The sequence below is a fragment of the Arctopsyche grandis genome, chromosome 1 (genome assembly GCF_051622035.1).
Source record: "Arctopsyche grandis isolate Sample6627 chromosome 1, ASM5162203v2, whole genome shotgun sequence".
Classification (NCBI taxonomy): domain Eukaryota; kingdom Metazoa; phylum Arthropoda; class Insecta; order Trichoptera; family Hydropsychidae; genus Arctopsyche; species Arctopsyche grandis.
The window spans coordinates 42,228,709-42,249,452 of record NC_135355.1 but is presented as its reverse complement, the minus strand read 5'-3'; the positions used below and the strand labels follow the sequence as shown (position 1 = coordinate 42,249,452).

General features: G+C 37.4%; 3 protein-coding genes across 3 annotated transcripts; 2 read left to right on the top strand and 1 right to left on the bottom strand.

Moving 5' to 3' along the window:
• The first annotated feature begins 5,102 nt into the window (after nucleotides 1–5,102).
• LOC143915656 (uncharacterized) lies at nucleotides 5,103–7,302 on the top strand. Its single transcript, XM_077436374.1, has 2 exons — nucleotides 5,103–6,320; nucleotides 6,942–7,302. Exons 1-2 carry the CDS (start codon nucleotides 5,150–5,152, stop codon nucleotides 6,974–6,976), a joined length of 1,206 nt encoding a protein of 401 aa, XP_077292500.1. The 5' UTR covers nucleotides 5,103–5,149; the 3' UTR covers nucleotides 6,977–7,302.
• Nucleotides 7,303–7,970: 668 nt separating this feature from the next.
• On the top strand, nucleotides 7,971–10,363 carry LOC143918041 (uncharacterized). The gene is made up of 2 exons (XM_077439707.1): nucleotides 7,971–8,043; nucleotides 8,917–10,363. The coding sequence occupies exons 1-2, from the start codon at nucleotides 7,971–7,973 to the stop codon at nucleotides 10,086–10,088; spliced, it is 1,245 nt and encodes a 414-aa protein (XP_077295833.1). The 3' UTR covers nucleotides 10,089–10,363.
• Nucleotides 10,364–10,439: 76 nt separating this feature from the next.
• On the bottom strand, nucleotides 10,440–15,223 carry Dgkepsilon (diacylglycerol kinase epsilon). The gene is made up of 10 exons (XM_077436363.1): nucleotides 14,967–15,223; nucleotides 14,722–14,884; nucleotides 14,529–14,647; nucleotides 14,304–14,427; nucleotides 14,027–14,232; nucleotides 13,810–13,955; nucleotides 12,082–12,220; nucleotides 11,837–12,002; nucleotides 11,603–11,748; nucleotides 10,440–11,513 (listed from the first exon to the last, which is right to left on the bottom strand). The coding sequence occupies exons 1-10, from the start codon at nucleotides 15,159–15,161 to the stop codon at nucleotides 11,394–11,396; spliced, it is 1,524 nt and encodes a 507-aa protein (XP_077292489.1). The 5' UTR covers nucleotides 15,162–15,223; the 3' UTR covers nucleotides 10,440–11,393.
• Between the last annotated feature and the right edge of the window lie 5,521 nt (nucleotides 15,224–20,744).

Below are 20,744 nucleotides of genomic sequence, written 5' to 3'. Positions count from 1 at the left end.
TAACGTAGGTACAAAAACGTATTTTCACCAAATTATGTGTAATATTAAGATTTTGTTTATATATAATCTAATATTATATTATATTTCTTCTTATTGAAAATGCACGATCAAGAATACTTTATTTAATATAGTTTACTTTGGCTTTATTTACGAACATTTTAAAGTTCAAAATAATTTTTGAAAAGCTTCGATTAAATTTTTTGGAATTTTCTTTGTGAAAAGCAAATATATTTTAAGGGTCGAAAAAATAGAAAAATTCGGTTTACGGATCTTGGCTAAATTTATTATGTTACTTGATATTAAGTTGAAACTCATTAGATATGAGATTTCATTTCAATTTGCTTTCGGAGAAAAACTCTTGTGATTCTCTCGAGCGAAAGTACTACTTCCGGTCGAGGCAAAAATATTTGAAAAATACTAACGTATTATATTTATATTACCTAAAATACTTTCAGCCCTATCTGTTGAGAAACTGTTGAGAAGAAGGAGTTAATTAAATAATAAAAATTAAAAAAATGAGACGCACAGGGAAAGGATCTACTTCCGGAAAATCTATGAATTTAAGTTTGAACTTTTTGCCCGATAAATGATGTATTTATGTAAGTACTAAGGCTACAGCGGGCTTGGAAGACGATTTAAATTGTTTGCATCTAATTTGTATATAATTTCGAAAGAGACTTTGTATATACGTATATGTATATTATATGTAAGTATTGTTGGTTGGGAATCGAAAGCAAGTCAGTTTCTATGACGATTCGATATATTTTTTTGTCGATTCAAATAAATTGGGGAGGCTGCCGGATTCTGGTATAATATATTATACATCTAATGTATAATTTCGAAAGAGACTTTGTAATTTTGTATCTTTGATTGGTTACTTCGTAAACAAAACAGTTTCTATGACGATTCAATATATATTTTTTTCGATTCAAATAAATTTAATAAAAAAGAAAATAAATATTTACTATTACATTCGCCATGTTTAAGCTGTTTATTTTACAAATACCCGTTTATATTACAAAGCCGGGTAAAACAACTAGTATAATATATAATAAAAATCAATGTTTGTCTGTCACGTATGCGTTCCTATACCATTCAACCGATTGTTATGAAACTTACAATAGTTATTGTGTGCACGTCCGCGATGGTTTCTGTAAAAAAAATCCCCCAAAAACTGGAACGGAAACGGGAAAAACGGGAACGAGTGGTATTGCATGGCAAATAATTTCAAATCAGTTCGCAACCTAAGTTATTAGGGTAAAATAAACAAAAAATTGAATAATTGAAAAAGTGTTCGTCGCCTTTTTTTTTTTTTTTTTTTTAGTCAATTCAAGTCAAGTTCGCCGCTTGCGTTTTTCCGACAAATGGGAACGGGAATTGCATGCGTTATTGTGGCATTGCAACGCATGCCGGGTTCGGCTGGTTGTATATAAAAATGAATTAAAAATGCTTAATGCACAATTAGCATACATGATACATGTATTATTAAATGAAGTTGCACATCAATCTAATATATAATTTGGAAAGAGACTTTATATATGTATGTATGTATCCTTCGTTCGTAGAAATCCGTGACGTCATCGAACAAATAATTCGCTTTTTTGCGATTCAAAGGATTCGAAGTTCCCGGGGGCGTAGGTGCCGACGGCAAAGCCCTAGGGCTCCGCACCCTAGGGGTGCAGACGACGGGGGTGGAGCCCTAGGGGGCGCAGACGCCGGGGGTTTACATGTAATTTTTTATAAGAGACTTACTACATATATACATATGTTTGTTTGTTCGTGACAATCAATTTAATAAAAAAAATATATCAGTATTCAAATAAATTTATATAAAATAAAACTATTCAAATAAACTATTGTTTAAAATGTTTATTTAACAAATACCGAGCGAAGCCGGGTAGTACAGCTAGTATAAAATAATGTTAATATTCACCAGCTGGTTGTAGTATCCATAGCAATAGCTTAAAAGCATTTGCCGATCATGTTCTTCAATATACATTTGAAAAAGGTTGCACATTATTAAACAAACACTGATATTTATTTCCGATATCGCTTAAAATTATACAAATTGATTTTAAAATTCAAATTCACTAACACTAAAAAATGAATTTGTTTTTCACTATTTAATTAATTTTGGCTTTATTGTACCGATTTATTTTATTTGATAATGAATTGAAACGTTAAAAATTCGCAGTCAAATTGTTGTGAAATTTAAGTGATCCATTTTGAAATCGAATGAAAATAAACAAGTGAATTAACTTTTTAAATTCACATTAAAACATTTTTCTTATTTATTTTAACTCTATTCATTCGCATTCAACTTCTTTTTCCTTGATGTATTGCATAAATATCAAAAGTCGACTGTAGAATATTATCACTGTAATTAATATTAGCTGACTGTAAAATTTTACTTACAGTAAAATATTATCATTAAGATCTTGATTGCGCGATTGCATTACATCTTTCAATGACGAAATGTGCTGAATTTCCTTTTGTGCTTCAGAGCCTAATAGAAATTTAGCAATTATTACTAATGCACATTGTTTTACCAATTCCTCGGCCGTGTTGAGGCTTTTTTCTTAGCACTCAGATATGCCACTTGATGAGAAGCTTCTAACAAGGGTTTTGAATGGAAAATTTCAACGGGCACAACACTAGTAATATATACAAAATGAGACGCGATATATGTAATACGTATTTTTGTGCGTCAACCAGTATGGGGATTTCAAAAAAACAAATTTTAATATGCCAGGATGTATTATTAATTATTATTATATATCGATTTCGATTTTGATTTTGATTCCTTTTTCAGTGCTAGATCCGGATTTCTCTGTCAGTTCTAGATCCCAATTCCTTTTTCAGTTCCGTTTTCCGATCCCCGTTTCAGTTCTGATTTCCGATTCCTGTTTCAGTTTCGATTCCGAATAATTATTACTACACGTATTGTAACTTCATTTTAAATCATTTATCAATTTGTTTCCGAAACCACCTGTCGAAATTTCAACGGTCACAACACTAGTTAATTTATATTGTGCGCCCGATAAACGTTAAGTCTTCCGCTAAATCGTTAATTTTAATGATAAATAAAAAACAAGAATTCGTTAATATTGTAAAAACAGAGTTATAAATTTATAAAATTCTTTAAACGATCTTACGACAACTATCGAGGAAAGACCGAGGAGAACTGAAAAAATAAAATTTCGTAGCTTTTGAGTCGTAAGAGTGATACTTTTCGGAGAAATTTGTGAGTAATAAACTTTGTTGATATTGTAACGTAGAGATTAGGTGAGTTTACTAGTGCAGATCACCTGATCTCCCGTTCCCACCAAAATGGCCTCTACGAGCCGTATGCAACGGCCAATGGGATCGTCCGACTCATCGACCAATAGTTGTTGAGCCCAAATATGTATAAATAGGGGGCGCTCTCGAATTGGAAACCATTCCGACCTGGAGCGCCGACGACAGCAGACGAATAAACCGCTTCTATAACCCAACTGCGTCTTTCCCTCCGATCCTGGAAGCCCCCTCTTCACGCAACAATATTATATTTGTATGGAAGGGGTCCTCAGCACGTGCGCTTTCGCCAACAAAACGTCAATCCAAGTGGCGTTCCAATATTGTAAGCTTCGAACTAATCCAAAGAATTGTACGTCGTAAACAAAATTTATTGCACCGAACATGGCCAATTTTCTTGTTCACGGTCACAACCTTTGTTGTATGGGTTTGCATTTGGAAATCTTCTCTCGGTACAAAATACAAAACGATACAAAAGGCGGCCGTGTTAACATCCGGCAAGACATCTAGGAAAAAGTGTTATTTTTACCATTGTTCGTTCGCCTTTTAGATTTTTGTTTCACATCTAGTAATAATAAAAGGGGACCCGAAGACGGCTCCGTCAAGAAATTCGGCGGCCGTGTCATTTGCACAATTCGCACATATGGACAGTGCGACTCTGGTTAACACTTACAAAATCTCTTTCGAAATTATACATATATTAAATTTTATCGCGGGGGAAACCCGGGACAAAAGTAACATTTTTCATTTAAAATCCAATTGTATATATCGAAATCTGATGAAAGAAGCATTGATCACTTAATTAAAAATCACAAGCCCAAAGCAAAGAAAAATGATCACTTAAAATTTACACGAAATTTTGGTTGAGGTTTCATTTTTATTTTCTCGGCGCTTAACAAGAAGATCAGCCAGTTTTGTTGATTTTTCCACATTATAAAATGCAAATCGCTCAAGTTTTTTGTCGCGAAGCTGAGACTTTATGACGGTGTTTCGAGTATAATTCTAATATTATTATGTAATTGAAGTCGTGGGCCGCATCTTTGACCGGGGCTTTGCCGCATCTTTGACGGCCGCATCTTTGCCTGTTTGACAAGAAATTTAGAAATTATACCCATTTTGAAAAGTCTGGTTTGAGGGAATGGCGGATTATCTAGAATATAACATTTTACAGTTAGATTTATACCCCGAAATGTTGTCTATTGAAAAACGGAGTTCCACTGCGAGCGAAGCTAATCGATAAAGTGATCAAATGATCTTGATTCAAATCACGAAAAAATAATTCACTTGAAACAATATAAAAAGTGACATATTCGGACTCGGGAAGAGAATGAGAAGTTTTGCACCTCATTTCGTGATTTAGACGAAGAGAATTTTAATAAACTAAAGCTTTTGCTTTTAAAAATAGCACCAAACACGGGGGAGAGGATTGGTGGCATCTAGCATCTCACCTCGTCCCGCTCGATTCGTAAACGATCAGTAGATTAGTTTGCTTTGGCAAAAGATTGAACTAAATTTCCTATAGTCTTCAAATCGTCTTGAAACTTTTCCATTTTGCGCGGTTTTTCCCTCAGTTTCTCGCCTCTTCTGCAGTGGAGCTTGAACTATAGAAATTAGCTCTTCCGGGAGGAGAGGAGCTGCTAAGCTAAGCTGAAATCCTTTTAAAATGACCGCTTTGCTCGCGATGGAGTACCGTTGTCTTTCTGTGTTGACATGATGTATATGACATGATACTTTCGTACCTGATTTCCCCTATTTGATACAGGTTTGACCACCAATTTCGACTTTAAATTGCTTAATTTTGCAGTACGGTTCATTCTTTGCCTCGAAGTATACGAACATTATTCACATCGGAAAGATGCTAAAAGTTAAAATTTTGTTTGTGATTGCGACAACTATCATAGTGCAAATTAATTGTGAGTTAAAGTGCGGTAGAGATGGCGAGTTCATCTCCTGTTCATCAAATAGTGACTACAATGCATTTCAATACGGAATCACCCCGAACGGTCCCATCGTCAAGCGTATCAACTTATCAAACTGCAACTTGGCCTCTATCAGCATGGGATCGTTTGGAAATTTACCAAATCTGGAAGTTTTAGACATTTCTCTAAATAGTGTCGACACATTAAACCTTGGAGTACTCGATGGATTACACGCAGTGTTACTGTTGAATGCCTCATACAATAATATAGACGATATTGCTCTGGGACTATTCGATCAAATGCCTCGTCTCCGTGATTTGGATTTGTCTCACAATAAACTAACACACATTCGATTGGGAGCACTTGACCCACTCGCGAATCTAACTAGTCTTCATTTGCAACACAACAATATAGTCGGACTTCCACTAGGGCTCTTCGACAAGCCCAATTTAATAACTTACCTCGATTTGTCGTACAATGTGATGGAAACACTATCACTTGGAATATTTGATGCCTTGAAGCAAGTGACGACGATAAATTTGGAGTACAGTAAATTTAATAACATACCACAGGGAATCTTCGACAAGTCCATTATGTTACAGAAATTATATCTCGCTGGAAATGGTATATCTGAAATAAAAAATTTCCTTTTTAAAAATTTGGAAAATTTGATATTTCTAGATCTTTCGAACAATGCACTAATTCATCTAGAAGAAAACGTGTTTTTAAGCTTGAAGGTCTTGAAAATGATGAATTTATCAACGAATCAATTAAAAGATGTGACTGCTGCTACGCATTTGCCTCAAATCAATACTATGGATGTTTCAAATAATAAATTGCAGAGCTTACCTGTGTTCACTACGACTACGTTGAGAACCTTAAACATATCTGCAAATCGATTTACCTTTCTTGCTCCAGCATGGATTCCAAAAAAAATAAATGAACTATATTTACACAAAAATCCATGGCAATGTGCTTGTTTGGATCAATTGCTAACTGCTTTTCAAAAACTAGGTATCACATATGACGTTTCTCTATACATTGATGGCTCACAGCCTGAGTGCGTCATCAGTGATACAGGACGATGTGTTGAATATACTTCTAACAGTGTCGTAGCTACCACGACCGCAGACCCCGCAATGCGGGGGGGCGCCGAGGCTTAAGGGGGGCCGCGAAGCGGCGCGCCTTTTTCACTGATTATTTAACTTCTGTAATTTTTATGTAAAACTCTCTTATTTTTCAATGTATTTAAATCTCGTTTTATTTTATGTACATATAGCTGAGGATTCTGTCTTACTCTTGTACATATATGTACATTTATATTTTTCTAGTGTTATAACAATAAAACAAATTAGTACTATTTTCTTGAATAACATTGAAATCTTCCACCAAAACTATTTTATAAAAGTCAAAAGCATGTCGGTTTTATAATGGGATACAAGTCGACCTTTTTATTAGTTAAACATCTTTCCTTTAATAAATCATAGAACGCGACCAAAATATATTATATCAATTTTAAAACTAAACTCTGTGTGTTTGTTCAGATTTTTCGCCAGTTGATTTTGAACACGCTCTGAAATCGGATCGCGAGTAATTAAACTAACTCCCGAAACGTGTTTGATCACTATATACAAAAAATTAACTCATTGCTCAAGTTAAAGTGAACCATTGTGTTATCTCTGTAGTTGAGAAATATTTTGCGATAAATATTATATTAAATTTTGGTAGTTTGGGGAAGTATAATCCCGAAAGCGAAAAAATAGTCAAATCGTGAGTTCATCGAAATTGACTAAAACTGACAAATTTATCAAAGATATTTTATATTGCTTGTAAACGAAAAACTTTCCAATTGGATTATGAATTAGGAAATGTATTATAATTCTCAACGACACTTGATGTATGTATGTATATTATAACTAAACTGAAGGTTTATTTTTTTAAATAAAGTAATATTTTCAAAAATGAATTTTTTTAATATGTACCTACACTTATGCATAAAACTAGTTTAATTTTAGGGAAAAATCACAACATTTATTCATCTATAAAAATAAGTCTTACGAACATGACACCAAATACTAACCATATTCCCGATAAAATAAAAAAATAAATTTAAAAAATGAGTAGATTTTTAATTTTTTTCAATTTATTTACAAAAGTTCATACATATGGACATATAAACGTATACACATGTTTTATATTATAGAATTTTTTTCAATTAATTTTTCACTAGCTAAATTAAATACAAAAAATCATACAATATAAATAATAATAATAATTAGGTATCAGATGGCATATATCCAAACCTGATATAGATATTCATAATCCTATTAATACATATTGGCATTAGTTTATTAATTGACCTTAATAATTAATAACTTTTGGAATTAATTCATTTTAGAATAAATTTTATGCATGCTATCAGTATTATTGATGGTTATACATAGCATTCTTGGAGAAACATTAAAAAAAAAAGAAAAGCACTATTCATAATAATTACCTCCGAGATAATACGGAAATCTATGATCTTAACATTATCTAATTTTATTTATATGTATTAAAATTAGATATGTATGTGTTTGTATATTGTAAGTAAGTATTTGTAGGAATATTGCACGACTTGTGCTATTACGAAGCAAAACCAGTGATCTCATCATCGATCCTGTACAAACATGCATAACTCAAGGGCAACGTCCCCTTCGACCATTCCAGAAGAAAGAGTTCATCGCTCGATCGTAAAACGAACGAAACCCAACAGGGATGTCATCAGGCAACCATTTACACGTGGCAGTCGTTTACGCGTGGCACACGACCCCATTCTCAAACGAACGACGTCCTGGCGCTGACCCCATAGCTATAAACCACACGTGTACCGAAGACACGTGCCTCGAAAACAGGTCAACACGTGTCTCTAACACACGTGTCCTGGAAACGAAGACAAAGCATCTGCACGCGGCACGCTTCAAGCCAGAACGTATATAAAGCGACGCACCAGCTCCCAACACCATAGTGAACCTTTGGAGTTCAACCAGCTAACTTCTCCGAAGCTCAACCTCTTCGTACATACAATAACCATTGTAACAATTGAACAAAAATAAACGATCCTCTTACAAACTACACAACATGTGTTTCGTTAGGCCGGGATACGGTTAACATACCTTCCCTGCTTTACATATACATATGTAGACATACACATCTAAATAATTTAGCTAATATAACATAATAAATAAATAAAAAATCAGCTAACCAAGATTAAAGAGTTAAACTCTTGTCGGGGAGAGAAGGTAAGTAGTAATATGAGAATGTTATAAATTTATTATTGTATAATAATTCCGAAAAAAAAAATAAAACAGTTGCTCAGTTCGGAACTCGAAATTTATCCTGCTCTAACGATACTCGGATGTCTAAATTAAATTTAATAATTCTTGAACAAAAACGAATGCATATGATTTATTATCATTAAAAAAAAAACTGACAATGAGATATGAATGAACTTTTAATGGGGTTCATCTCAAGGATAACATCTTGGCTGACCACTATTATATTTTTTGTATTATATATCGAATACGGCGTCATTTTATTGAGTACAGGTTTTACCACTTTTTGTGATATTCACTCAGTCCATTTCATCCGTTGTGTTGAACTGTACATATCAAAACAATGTTGAAAGTGAATATTTTGTTTCTTATCGCAACAAATCTTATAGTGTACCACAATTGTGAGTTAACTTGTGACAAAGATGGCGAAGACGTCACATGTACGTCGAACGAAGAATATAACACACTTCAGTACGGAACTGTCTCTGACGGTCCAATCACCAAAAATATCTACTTATCCAACTGCAAGATGACTGCTATCGACTTTGGATCGTTTGGAAATTTACCAATTCTAGAAGTTTTGGACATCTCGCTAAACAGTCTTAGCAATTTACCCCTTGGAGTATTAGATGAGTTGCAAACGGTGATTCTGTTGAATGCCTCATACAATAGTATAGCCGAGATTCCTCTGGGGTTGTTCGATCAAATGTCTGGTCTCCAAACTTTAGATTTGTCTCACAACAAATTAACACATATCGCATTGGGAGCCCTTGACCCTCTCGCTAATCTCGCTAGTCTTCATCTGCAACACAACAATATAGTCGGACTTCCACTAGGTCTCTTCGACAAACCAAATTTAATAACGTACCTCGATTTATCTTACAATGTGATGGAAACACTACCACTTGGAATATTTGATGCCTTGAAGCAAGTGAAAACGATAAATTTGGAGTACAGTAAATTTAATAACATGCCGTCAGGAATCTTTGACATGGCCGTCACGCTGCAGAAATTACATCTGGCAGGGAATGGTATATCAGAGATACCAAATTTGCATTTTAACGATTTGAAAAATTTGAAATTTTTAGATCTTTCGAACAATATACTATCTAATCTGGAAGAAAGCGTGTTTTTAAGCTTGAAGGTCTTAAAAATGTTGAATTTATCAACAAATCAATTAAGTGACGTGACTGCTGCCACGCATTTGCCTCAACTCGACACATTCAGTGTTTCAAATAATAAACTGCAGAATTTACCTGTCTTCACCACAGTCACACTGAAAACTTTGGATATATCGGCAAATCGGTTTACCAATCTTGTCCCAGCGACGATTCCTAAAAAACTCAAAACACTCTATTTGCACAAAAACCCATGGCAATGTGTTTGTTTGGAACAGTTGCTGAATGTTCTCCAAAGACGTAAAATTGCATACTACGTTACCTCATACTTTGATGGTAAAAAACCAATTTGCGTTGTAACTGATAAGGCACGATGCATTAGAAATGCTTCTAAAGACCAAGAAATATATAATGCATATGTAAAGATCATCAAAAAATATTGAAATTTCAAATTCACAAATGTCTCGCATAGTTTACCTTAACTATTACATATTTATATAAGTTTCAATTGGGAATTGTGAAACAAATATTTAATAAGGAAATCATAATAATTTGCATTGCTTTGTTAAAATATACGAAACATGAATTGATTTTTAAATGTACACAAAATGCATTCATACAGCTTAATTTTCTTTTGTAGCGTATCATATATTTATAATTGTAGAATTGGTTCTGAATAATACGGAAATGTACAATAAAAGCTTAAATAAAAATATATATTATCTAAAAAATATTTCCTATTTAATTGTACACATCTAATAAAATAAATTTCATTCAAAAATAAAACTCGGAATTGATAAATTACATTTATTAATAAATAAAAGACACATGAACACGACATATTAAAAGCACATCCTCGATAACAACATTTTTATGACAATAACAATAGAGTACTTTCAAGTTTTAACATTTATCAAAATTAAATTTATTAGAAATGAATGAGTTAACAAAAAAAAATCTATGTATTATAATATAGGAAAATAATTTTTTGTTCACTTTTTTAGTATCACAGATATAAACTAAGTACAAAATAAATAATATAAACTTAAATAAAATCATGTATTAAAAAAATTAAAATGAGATATTTGGAGTCATCATTGGTATTTGATTCGAAATGACACATTATTCTTGATAAATTAACAACTACATACTTGTATATTCATACAAAAATACATATTCTCAATTATGTATAATAGAGTGTGTAGACTTTTGGGTAAATTGTAATTTACCCGAAATTTTATACCGAATGTGTGTACAAAACTTCTTAAACTGTCTACAGTAAATTGAATGTTTACAAAAGCATTTCATTCATCCGTTATAATGATAATTTCTAATTGTGACAGACCACTTTTCTAATTTATTAATTTTTGGTTAAATCAAGAGATTCAATTACAAAACTCAAACTCTAAAATATAGTATAAATAAAAATAATCAGGTTTCATTTTCAGTTCCATACGTGAGATCAAAATTGTAAATAGTCAAATAGAATACACACGATCTTGTGGTATAGATAAAGACTAGTATTATAATTAAAATCATGATAAATAGTTTACTTTTTAAATACATTGTTAAATTATGCGACAAAAAGCCACACAAATTTAGATGTGTTTATATTTCAATTATAAATAAATTAGATATTTATATTTAAAACAGCGATTAAACACATTTATAGATATATTTTTAATACATATTTAACACCGAAAAGCTCACATAAAACTATTAAAATTGACAATGATTGATAAATTCCATCAATCGGATGTTTTTGAAAGTACCAAAGCTGTTCCCATTTGTTCCACTTGAATTTCACACGGGTTTTGTTCCCACGGTTCTCCATCCACTTGCATGGGTACTCGATTTTTAATTTTAATCTTTGATATTACCCAAAATAGAATAAAAAACAACTTGTATTAATAGTTAAGTCACAAATAATTGATCAATAATAAAATATTATAATTACCGTTATACTGGATGCTTGTCCTAAGCGAATAGGTTGTGACAATCCGATCTGAAGTTTTGCAATATGGAATGATGAATTGATACCCAACACTTCCAACTTTCCATCATTCATACTTTGCTTGGCTACGCTTTGATCAGCACCGGCATCTTTACACATGAAGTAAATAATCAATTATTTGAGTGATTTAAATGCGTTATTTTAGAAAAAAATACATTGTAATTAGTAAAAACTCACTCCACACATCAACACCAGCTCCCCAAGAGGGAATGTTAAGTAATAATAAAGCTTGAAGGGGCGGAAGGGCAATTACATTATTATTCATGTGAAGCTCGAGCAACTTTTCTAAGCCATGACAATCTTGAGATAGTACCTGTTGTGTTCCCAAGCACAGGTATATGAGCTGAAAAAAGGACAATGCGAGATGCAAAATTCTGTTCTACGCCATAGTTTGTTATTTAGAAATGAAAACACTGAATTACATAATTTATCGATTGACTTCCACGCAAATATAGAGGATGAAGACGAGCACGGTGAAAATCCAGTGCCACTCTAGCATCGACACCGATGCTTAAATAATTATATGCGAATAGCTTGCGACGTCCCACAGTAACCGACCATCTGAAAGTGATGACGATAAATAAAATGCTCATTTAAGTCTCCAGCTGCCAAACGAAGATACGTATAACGTTGTTCGCCATTTGGTTCAAGATGGTCAATGTTGAAAACATTTTTTGGGAAATGTTATACAGGATGTTATGACCTGAAACGGTTGATAGCTAATTTAGAAGATTTAGTTATGATTTAGAAAATTTTGAGCCACACATACCTCAGTCCAAAGTCTTACGATTGTTTTTAATTTCATTTTTAACCGTTTGCCCGCGGCCGTCTTCTATGGAAGCTTTGCGCGACAAGTCTGTAGCGCGGCTGTCTTCCATAACATTTCTGAACTTTGCACGGGATTTTGAGCCTTATATGCACCTATTTCAAATGTTTTAAGGTTCAAAATTGGTTGAATATATTACGGAGAGTTGAAAGCCATCTATTCAATTTGCTTAAAATGAATATATACCGGTCAAAATTAGTTTTTTATGGAACCGAACTGAAACCTCGTTTATGTGACGTCACGTCTGTTGACGATACGTCTCAATTGTATGAAGAATGATTATTTGACAATTAAGCCAAAACTACGAGATATATTATGTGTTTTATTGTTTAAAATAATACTTTGTGTTAATTAACATATATGGTTACTTGAGTAAATATTAAAATCCGTATTTAAGGTCGAAAACTCGATTGCCAAATTCGCGAAAAAGGTGCCGCGTACAGGGCTTGTTCGCTATATTTATTGCCGCAGGCAAAGGGTTAAAGATTTTTAGTAAAAACACCAACCCTTTAAGGCTTTGCACTTAGCCTCATAACATCCTGTATTTTACATTATGTATGTATGTATTATATATAGTTATATAGACAAACTCTAATAAGCCAAATGTTACTGTGTATATTTCAGAATATTAAAAAACAAAATGTAATTTTGAAGTCTGATGATAATCATAAAAACATTAATAGAGATTAGTATTTTCATGTTTTATTTTAGTGAATAGAATGTCAAATTTTAGCATCTATTTTTTTAGACATCATTTTCAACATAAAAAAAATTTCAATACTAAAAAAATAGTATGAAATGACAATTATTAGGAAATAGAATTTAAGGGAAAATATTATAATAAATGTACATTAGTATATATCTTGAATTATTAGCATCTATTGATAAATGCTAAAAATACGGGTGTTCATTAGTGCAAGAAAGTATAAAACAAATTCAGATCGGAAAATTCCACCATGAGTTAAATTGAAACTAGGTTTCGCTTTATTTAAAAGAGTTTTTAAAAATCAAATCAAACATCAAATGTACAAAAGGTCTTAATGGAGCCAAATATATATTTACATTTGTTAGCAAAAAAATGTAACGTCTGAAAAACTTTTTTATCTCTGACTAGTAAAAAAATAGTATTCAGCCGAGTAAAGGAAATTAAGATGGATATTATTTTTATAAGTCAAAATTTTACTGCTTAGTTTAAGTTTCGATGTGTACAGAATACCTCAAAAGAAAAATAGTTCAACAACGAATCGACGGTCTGTGATGTGTTAATCTTCCGAATACCACGGCAACCAAAAAGGGTTAGTGGGTCGAAATTGAGAATACGCACCTGTCTATTGGTTGAACTGTAGCATTTCTTATATCGTTTAAGAATTTAAAGGGAGATAATGGAGCAGGGCAAGAGCCTCCCCATCCGAGGACACGGCTCAAATCATTCCCCGTTCCCAATGGAAGAATACCAACAGGAGGACGATCCTGCAAACGTTGACACAAATAAATAACTTCTTGTTGTAGATTAGTAATGAGAAATTATATAATATTCATACTGCAATGTTCATATTGGTTATAGTGGACACCACAGCGGAAACAGTTCCGTCTCCACCAGCCACAATGATTCTAGCCGACGATGGAATCCAATTCAATGCAGACTGTAGACCTTTTTTCGAAAGACGGACAACTTGAATCGGATTAAGCAAACCACGAAACAAAGATAATACTTCATCTCCAGTTCCACCTCCTGATATAGGGTTTCCTATTGAATCATTTCACATTGATTAATGGATACAAATGAGAAGAAAATGTGTGTGAGAATTATTTACAGACCGACTAAGATTATGGGTTGCCAATCATCCCAATCGGGTGGAGTTACAGATATTTGTCCGGTTCTGCTTATTTTTACTTGGGACGGAGGAATAATCATTGACCGAGAATTACCAAAGTTGCAAACCTATATTGAAATTGGTACATAAAAGAAAAATCAATATTGACGGTTAGTATAATTTATATGTATCAAGGTTCATATACGATATATGTATGAGTATTTTATACCTCATCTTTCGACGGCTCACCAGTCGAAAAGTGTTTAATTTGTTGACACCAACAACAAAAGAAATCGTATCCAACATCCGTATCGGTTGATAAATTACAATCTTCGCATACGGCTCCAACTTTTTAATATAAAAATGAAAATATCAATAATATTTAAAGGCGAAGAATGTTATTGTAAATGTGAGTGTACAACCTTTCACCCAATGGTGCAGAAAAGGTTCGTTCGGAGATATGGACAAGACGCGGCACGGATTATTTTTCTCTGATAATTTTTTGCAGCCTCGACAAGCGCTCAAAGCGCAACGTTCGCAAAATTCGCCAACAGCCGACATCATCAATCTTCCACAGACGGAACACTGCAAATAATTCAACAACATACATACTGTGTGCATACTCTTCTCTCAACTGAGGCGTATGGCGTTGATGTAATTTACTCACTAGTGTATTGTATGGTATCGATTTGGGGGATTGAATACTTCGCCAGCTGTGACCTTTGGAGCGATACTTTTTGGTGACGTATATGTCTGAATACCACCAATTAAATATGTAAATGGCCGATATTGACGGCAAAAGAAAGTAAACAAACAGCCGAAACACCGGATAAATAAAATTCTCTGCGAAATGGTAGCACATTTTTTTTCAATCTACGCTCATCGTTTGGATATGTTTACAAGCTCAAACGTCAAAGTGACAACAATTGTCAATAATTTTTAACTTAAACAACCAATACTACACCCTCACTCGATATTTTGTCGATTTGTTTCAATTCTGGATTTCATTCATTTTTATCATTTACGGGAAGGTATTTACATACCTATTAGCTAAATATATAGTATATATTATATACCTACTTATTTAGATGTTGTGTGCGCGGGAACAAAATTACAAAATCGGGTAACTCGCGAAGTGGGGTCATAAGTCAGTGGCACTCATAAGTCATAACCAGTGGTGTATATTCAAATGAAATTGATTGAATTGAATTCGACGACTCGTAAAATGGGTCGACCGACAGAAGCATTTGTCGATCTACACACCGGTTTTTGTTTAATGTTTTACTTTTGTCTCGGATTTTTTTAAGCAGTTTGTTTTACAGCTATAGACACCTGGTTACCATTTGTGGAATTTGGAAATATGTATGTATGTATCCTGAAGAGGTTCTGATGTCTATACATTTTTTTAACGATATTATGTATTTTTCGATAAATTTTGTAAACGCGTAACATTTGGTGATATAAGTTCAGCGTGGTTGATTGAACTGAATTCAATTGGCGAGTGGCTAGATCAAAACTGCGGAGTGTGTCTGTTGTGTGGATATTTAAATCTTCAGGTCGGTTATCGAAGGGGACATGATTTGGGCGCATCGAATTGTTGTTCCAGGGACTTCATTTGGGGAAGGGGGGAGCAGAGAGGGGCATTGTCCCCCCACAAACTAGCCAAAGTTTTTTTATGGTGGAGGATTCGATCTCATTCTTTAGGACACGCGTAGTTCGCGGTATGTGATCAAGGTTATCCTTGTTCCCAGTTTTTACTTGCTTTGGTCATTAATCCGAACGTGTCGAATTGTCAAAACGAGGGTTCTAAAAGTCGTGTCTCCGAATATATTTGAGTTGTGCGCGTGTATGACGATGTCTCACTCTACACTGCAGGTTTTCTATTAATTTACAATTTGGATGTCATTTAAATAATACATGCTCTCATTTTAATCGGCTATTTATTTTATTTAACCTATTAGTTTTAACGAAAAGCACAAATTCAACAATAAAATAAAATCCTCAATGCTGCATTTATAAGAGGCCTATATCTAAGTAAATAGGAATTTCGACTTACTAATAAATATTACGTACACATACTCATTTACAAATAATTACAAAATTCAGGATTATTTTAAAAGATTTAATTACACATCTATACTTTTTTAAATTCAATACCTACAAAGATGATATATATTTAGTATAGTAAATGGATTTTTTCAGACATTGCGATCGCTTGTGCGAAATACAATCGTCGCCACGAAAATCGTGAATCGTGACACTCAAATTCTCATTAGTATGATAGTCTATGTCCGAGCCAACAAACCCACATGGCCGTGTTTTGGGCTCTTACGGGCGCGCACTCATTTTTACGAGGCGCGCTCATCCGCCGGACGAGACGCCCGCCATCCGCCGGCCGAGACGGTACTGGCGTAGCTGGTCTACCTTGCCCGACCAGTGACCAGCTGCAGCCAGCGTACTCATCCACAGCCCCCGCCATAAAGGGGCACAGGCGCCGGCAAACTCCCCGGCTCGCCATCTATTCCTTAATAAACGAGGATAACCCGAGCTGACGTTTCTAATTCCCCACCCCGCCCTGTTCCAGCACGTGCTCCAGAGCGAGCTGAACACACATAGAGACGACGACACACACACACAGCCACTGGTCACCCAGCATACACACACACATTACAGCTCCTGAAGCTATCGTTCATGGTCCTTCGAGCCGGATGATCTACAGCGCTGGACTCTGTCGTCGGCATACCAGGTTGGTCGTCAGCCATTTTGTCTCTCCCGTTATTCCTTTGTGTTGGCTGTCCGCCATCTTGTAATCCCGCTTCCCTTTTGTTTAACGGCGTGGGTTTCCCCCCCCCCCCTTTTTGTTTAACGGCGTGGGTTTTTCCCCCCCTTTTGTTTCACGGCGCGGGTTTCCTCCCCCGTGATATCATTTCACCCCTCACAGTTTCTCGGAAGTCATGACGACTCAATTGCGACGTCGTCGTGGCGCCCTTCGGGGAAGGCTGACGAAGCTCACGAATCTGGTCGACCAATTACCGCCGAGCGTGACCCGACACGAATATAAGCTCGAGGAGGCGCGCCAGCTGCGTCTCGATTTCTTGGACACGCAGTCCGAGTTAGAAGCGTTAGAGCTCAAAGAGGCGGAGGAGTCCGCGCTGACATGGGACGAATTTGAGGACGCCTATTTGGCATATACAGATGCAGTGCTGGACAAACTAGATGCCGCAAAGAGCATCACCTTGTCGGGAGGAACCTCCCCCCCAAGCGACCTTTTCCCGGTCGATCAAACCGTCCGTCGCACTGTTGACCAACTCGCTACTCCCCCAGTGGACCAACCCATTCGTCTCCCGGCACTAGAACTGCCAACATTCGATGGGAAGCTCGAAGATTGGCCCCAGTTCTCCCAACGCTTCCAAGCCGCAATAGACGGCAGTAAAGTGGATTCAGTCCGCTTCCAATATCTTACTGCCAGTCTTACCGGTGAGGCCCGCAACATTCTCCGCGGCCTCGACTGTGCGGAAGGGGCCTTCACCACCGCTTGGTCCATTCTCGAGGACCGGTACAACAATAAGAGGTTGTTGGTCCAGAGACACGTCCAGGCATTGCTCAACGCTGAGCCTGTGGGCCATGACGTCGGTCAAGGGTTGCGGCGGCTGTTGGATGACATCACCATGCATACCCGCACCCTCGGGTCCATGGGCGTCCCCGTCGTCACATGGGACGACATCCTCGTATCTTCCTTGTCGTCCAAGCTGGACCGGTACACTGCCCGGCAATGGGACAAGCAATCGGTCAAGTACGAGGACTGGACATTCGACAAATTTCTCACGTTCCTCCGGTTTCAGTGCCAAGTGCAGATGAACGGCGAGGCCATCGAGAGGATGCACCAGCCGCGTCCGTGCATACAGGCGGTTACCGGGACTTCCGCTCATCACGAGAGAGTCAAGGCAGTTTCCTGCCCTAAGTGTCGGGGTGAACATGTGCTCCACTCATGCTCCTCGTTCCGGGACCTGGCCCCACCAGAGCGAATCAGCCTGGTCCGAAGGGCAAACCTCTGCAGGAACTGCCTGCGTCCTGGCCACCAGACGACAGCTTGCAAGAGCCAAACTCGTTGCTCCCACTGTCGCAACCTACACCACACACTTTTGCACGCCGAGTTTACTCGGACTCCAAAACACTTCAACGCTGCTCCTGTCCCAAGGGCTGCAAGCGTCGCTAACGAAGCGCCACACGCGCCTAGCCTTCATTCCCTGCATTCAACCGTCAGGGCAGCAACAACCCTTCGCACCATTCTGTTATCCACAGTGGTGTTGTCTGCCCGTGGAGGCGATGGGCGTTGGCATAAGTGTCGAGCACTGCTCGACAGTGGGTCAGAGATGAACATCATCTCCAATGACCTGCGTCAGCGGTTGAACATCCAACCGCATGCATTGAATGCAAGCATGGTCGGGGTAGGCTGTAAGGAAACGCCAATCTCCCAGGGCGTAGTCTTGCACGTTGCTCCTCGGGGGTCGAGGAGCCATGCCAAAATAAAGGAGATGGAGTTTTTAGTGATCCCTAAGATCACGAACAATGTTCCATCCAGAGACCTGTCGGAATTACGGCTGGGGTTGCCCCAGCGTATTTACCTGGCTGACCCCACATTTGATTCGCCGGGGGCAGTCGACATGGTCCTCGGATGCTTGGCATTCCATCAGTCCCTTAAAGACGGTAGGAGGAATATTTCCATTCCTCCCTCACTCGCCAGCGAACGGGGCTCTACCATTCACCTGTTGAACACTTCGTTCGGCTGGGTTGTTAGTGGGGAACTGGGCTCAGTCCCAACAACCAACCGCTCCGGGAACTGCCATCAAAAAGCTTCTCGTGATCCGTCGGCGGACCGAAGAGTTCCGTTGCCAAAACCTAGGGAACCCGCTTCTAAAAGAAGCCGCGGTAAACCCGCACCCGTTGTTCCTCATTTCATCCGACCTTCCCAACCCAGCTCCAAAAACTCCTGGTCAATTCCTAGCTGGCGAACCACTGGTTGCTCAACAGCGGGAGGATCTGCTCAATCAGCCCGCAGCACGGGCGCTACCGCACCAGCATCTGCAGCAGCGGGCAGAGATGGTCACTGGAGGAGTGCGGCACACTCCTTCAACAGCAACACCAGGAAGGCAGCCCAACGAGTAGCTCGACTACCGACCGAGCGGCATGCAGAACATGGGGCGAGTCGCGTTGGTGCTTCCTGGGCACGACGGCGTCGCACGAATTATCACCCTGTGCACTCAGAGGGGCATCACCGACAGGGCAGCTGGCGAGACGCTCGTTGGCCCCCTGACCAGCCGACTAGGCCTGGGTGCACTCACTGTTCTCCCTCCCTCATATAATTTTGTCTTTTGTGCTTTTTCTTGTTCTGTGTGAAACTTATAACAAAAATGTTTGTGCCAATGTAGTAGTGGTTTGCTTGTGGTGCGCTAATTGACGCTTGATCCTTTAAGTTAATTTTGTGTTTGTGCCAGTGTAGTTGGTTTGGTTGTGGTGCGCTAATTGACGCTGTATCCATTAAGTTTGTTTTGTTTTCTTTTGGTTGCTAATGACACTTTACCCTTGTAGTAGTTGGTTTGGTTTTTTTTTGTCGGTGTGCTATAATGTTTTTTTTTGCACTTTTAACCATGGGGGCTGGCTTTAGTTCCTAAGAAGATGTTTGTTACCACTGCTCTGTTTGTTTGTTGTCTGCTTTGTTATTATGTTAACTTTCTTGAAATATTGTGAATATTCCAACCCCGGGGAGTATGTCCGAGCCAACAAACCCACATGGCCGTGTTTTGGGCTCTTACGGGCGCGCACTCATTTTTACGAGGCGCGCTCATCCGCCGGACGAGACGCCCGCCATCCGCCGGCCGAGACGGTACTGGCGTAGCTGGTCTACCTTGCCTGACCAGTGACCAGCTGCAGCCAGCGTACTCATCCACAGCCCCCGCCATAAAGGGGCACAGGCGCCGGCAAACTCCCCGGCTCGCCATCTATTCCTTAATAAACGAGGATAACCCGAGCTGACGTTTCTAATTCCCCACCCCGCCCTGTTCCAGCACGTGCTCCAGAGCGAGCTGAACACACATAGAGACGACGACACACACACACAGCCACTGGTCACCCAGCATACACACACACATTACAGCTCCTGAAGCTATCGTTCAGTCTACATGAGTAACTCTCGTAGGATGGAATTTTCGGGTGGCAGATGTTCTGTAATCGAGATTTTAATGACGTGTGCGAGATTGCTTTGTGCGGAATAATCACTGAACTCTTTACTATGGGTATATGAACGGATCAAAAACAATCCTTATTAATGTTGCAAAAACGGCATTTAACTTCCCAAGAATAAAATTCTATACGCAATATGGTAATTGGATTATTAGTCACATTGCGATCGCTCAAAAGACAATTTTTCCATAAAAATCGCGAATAC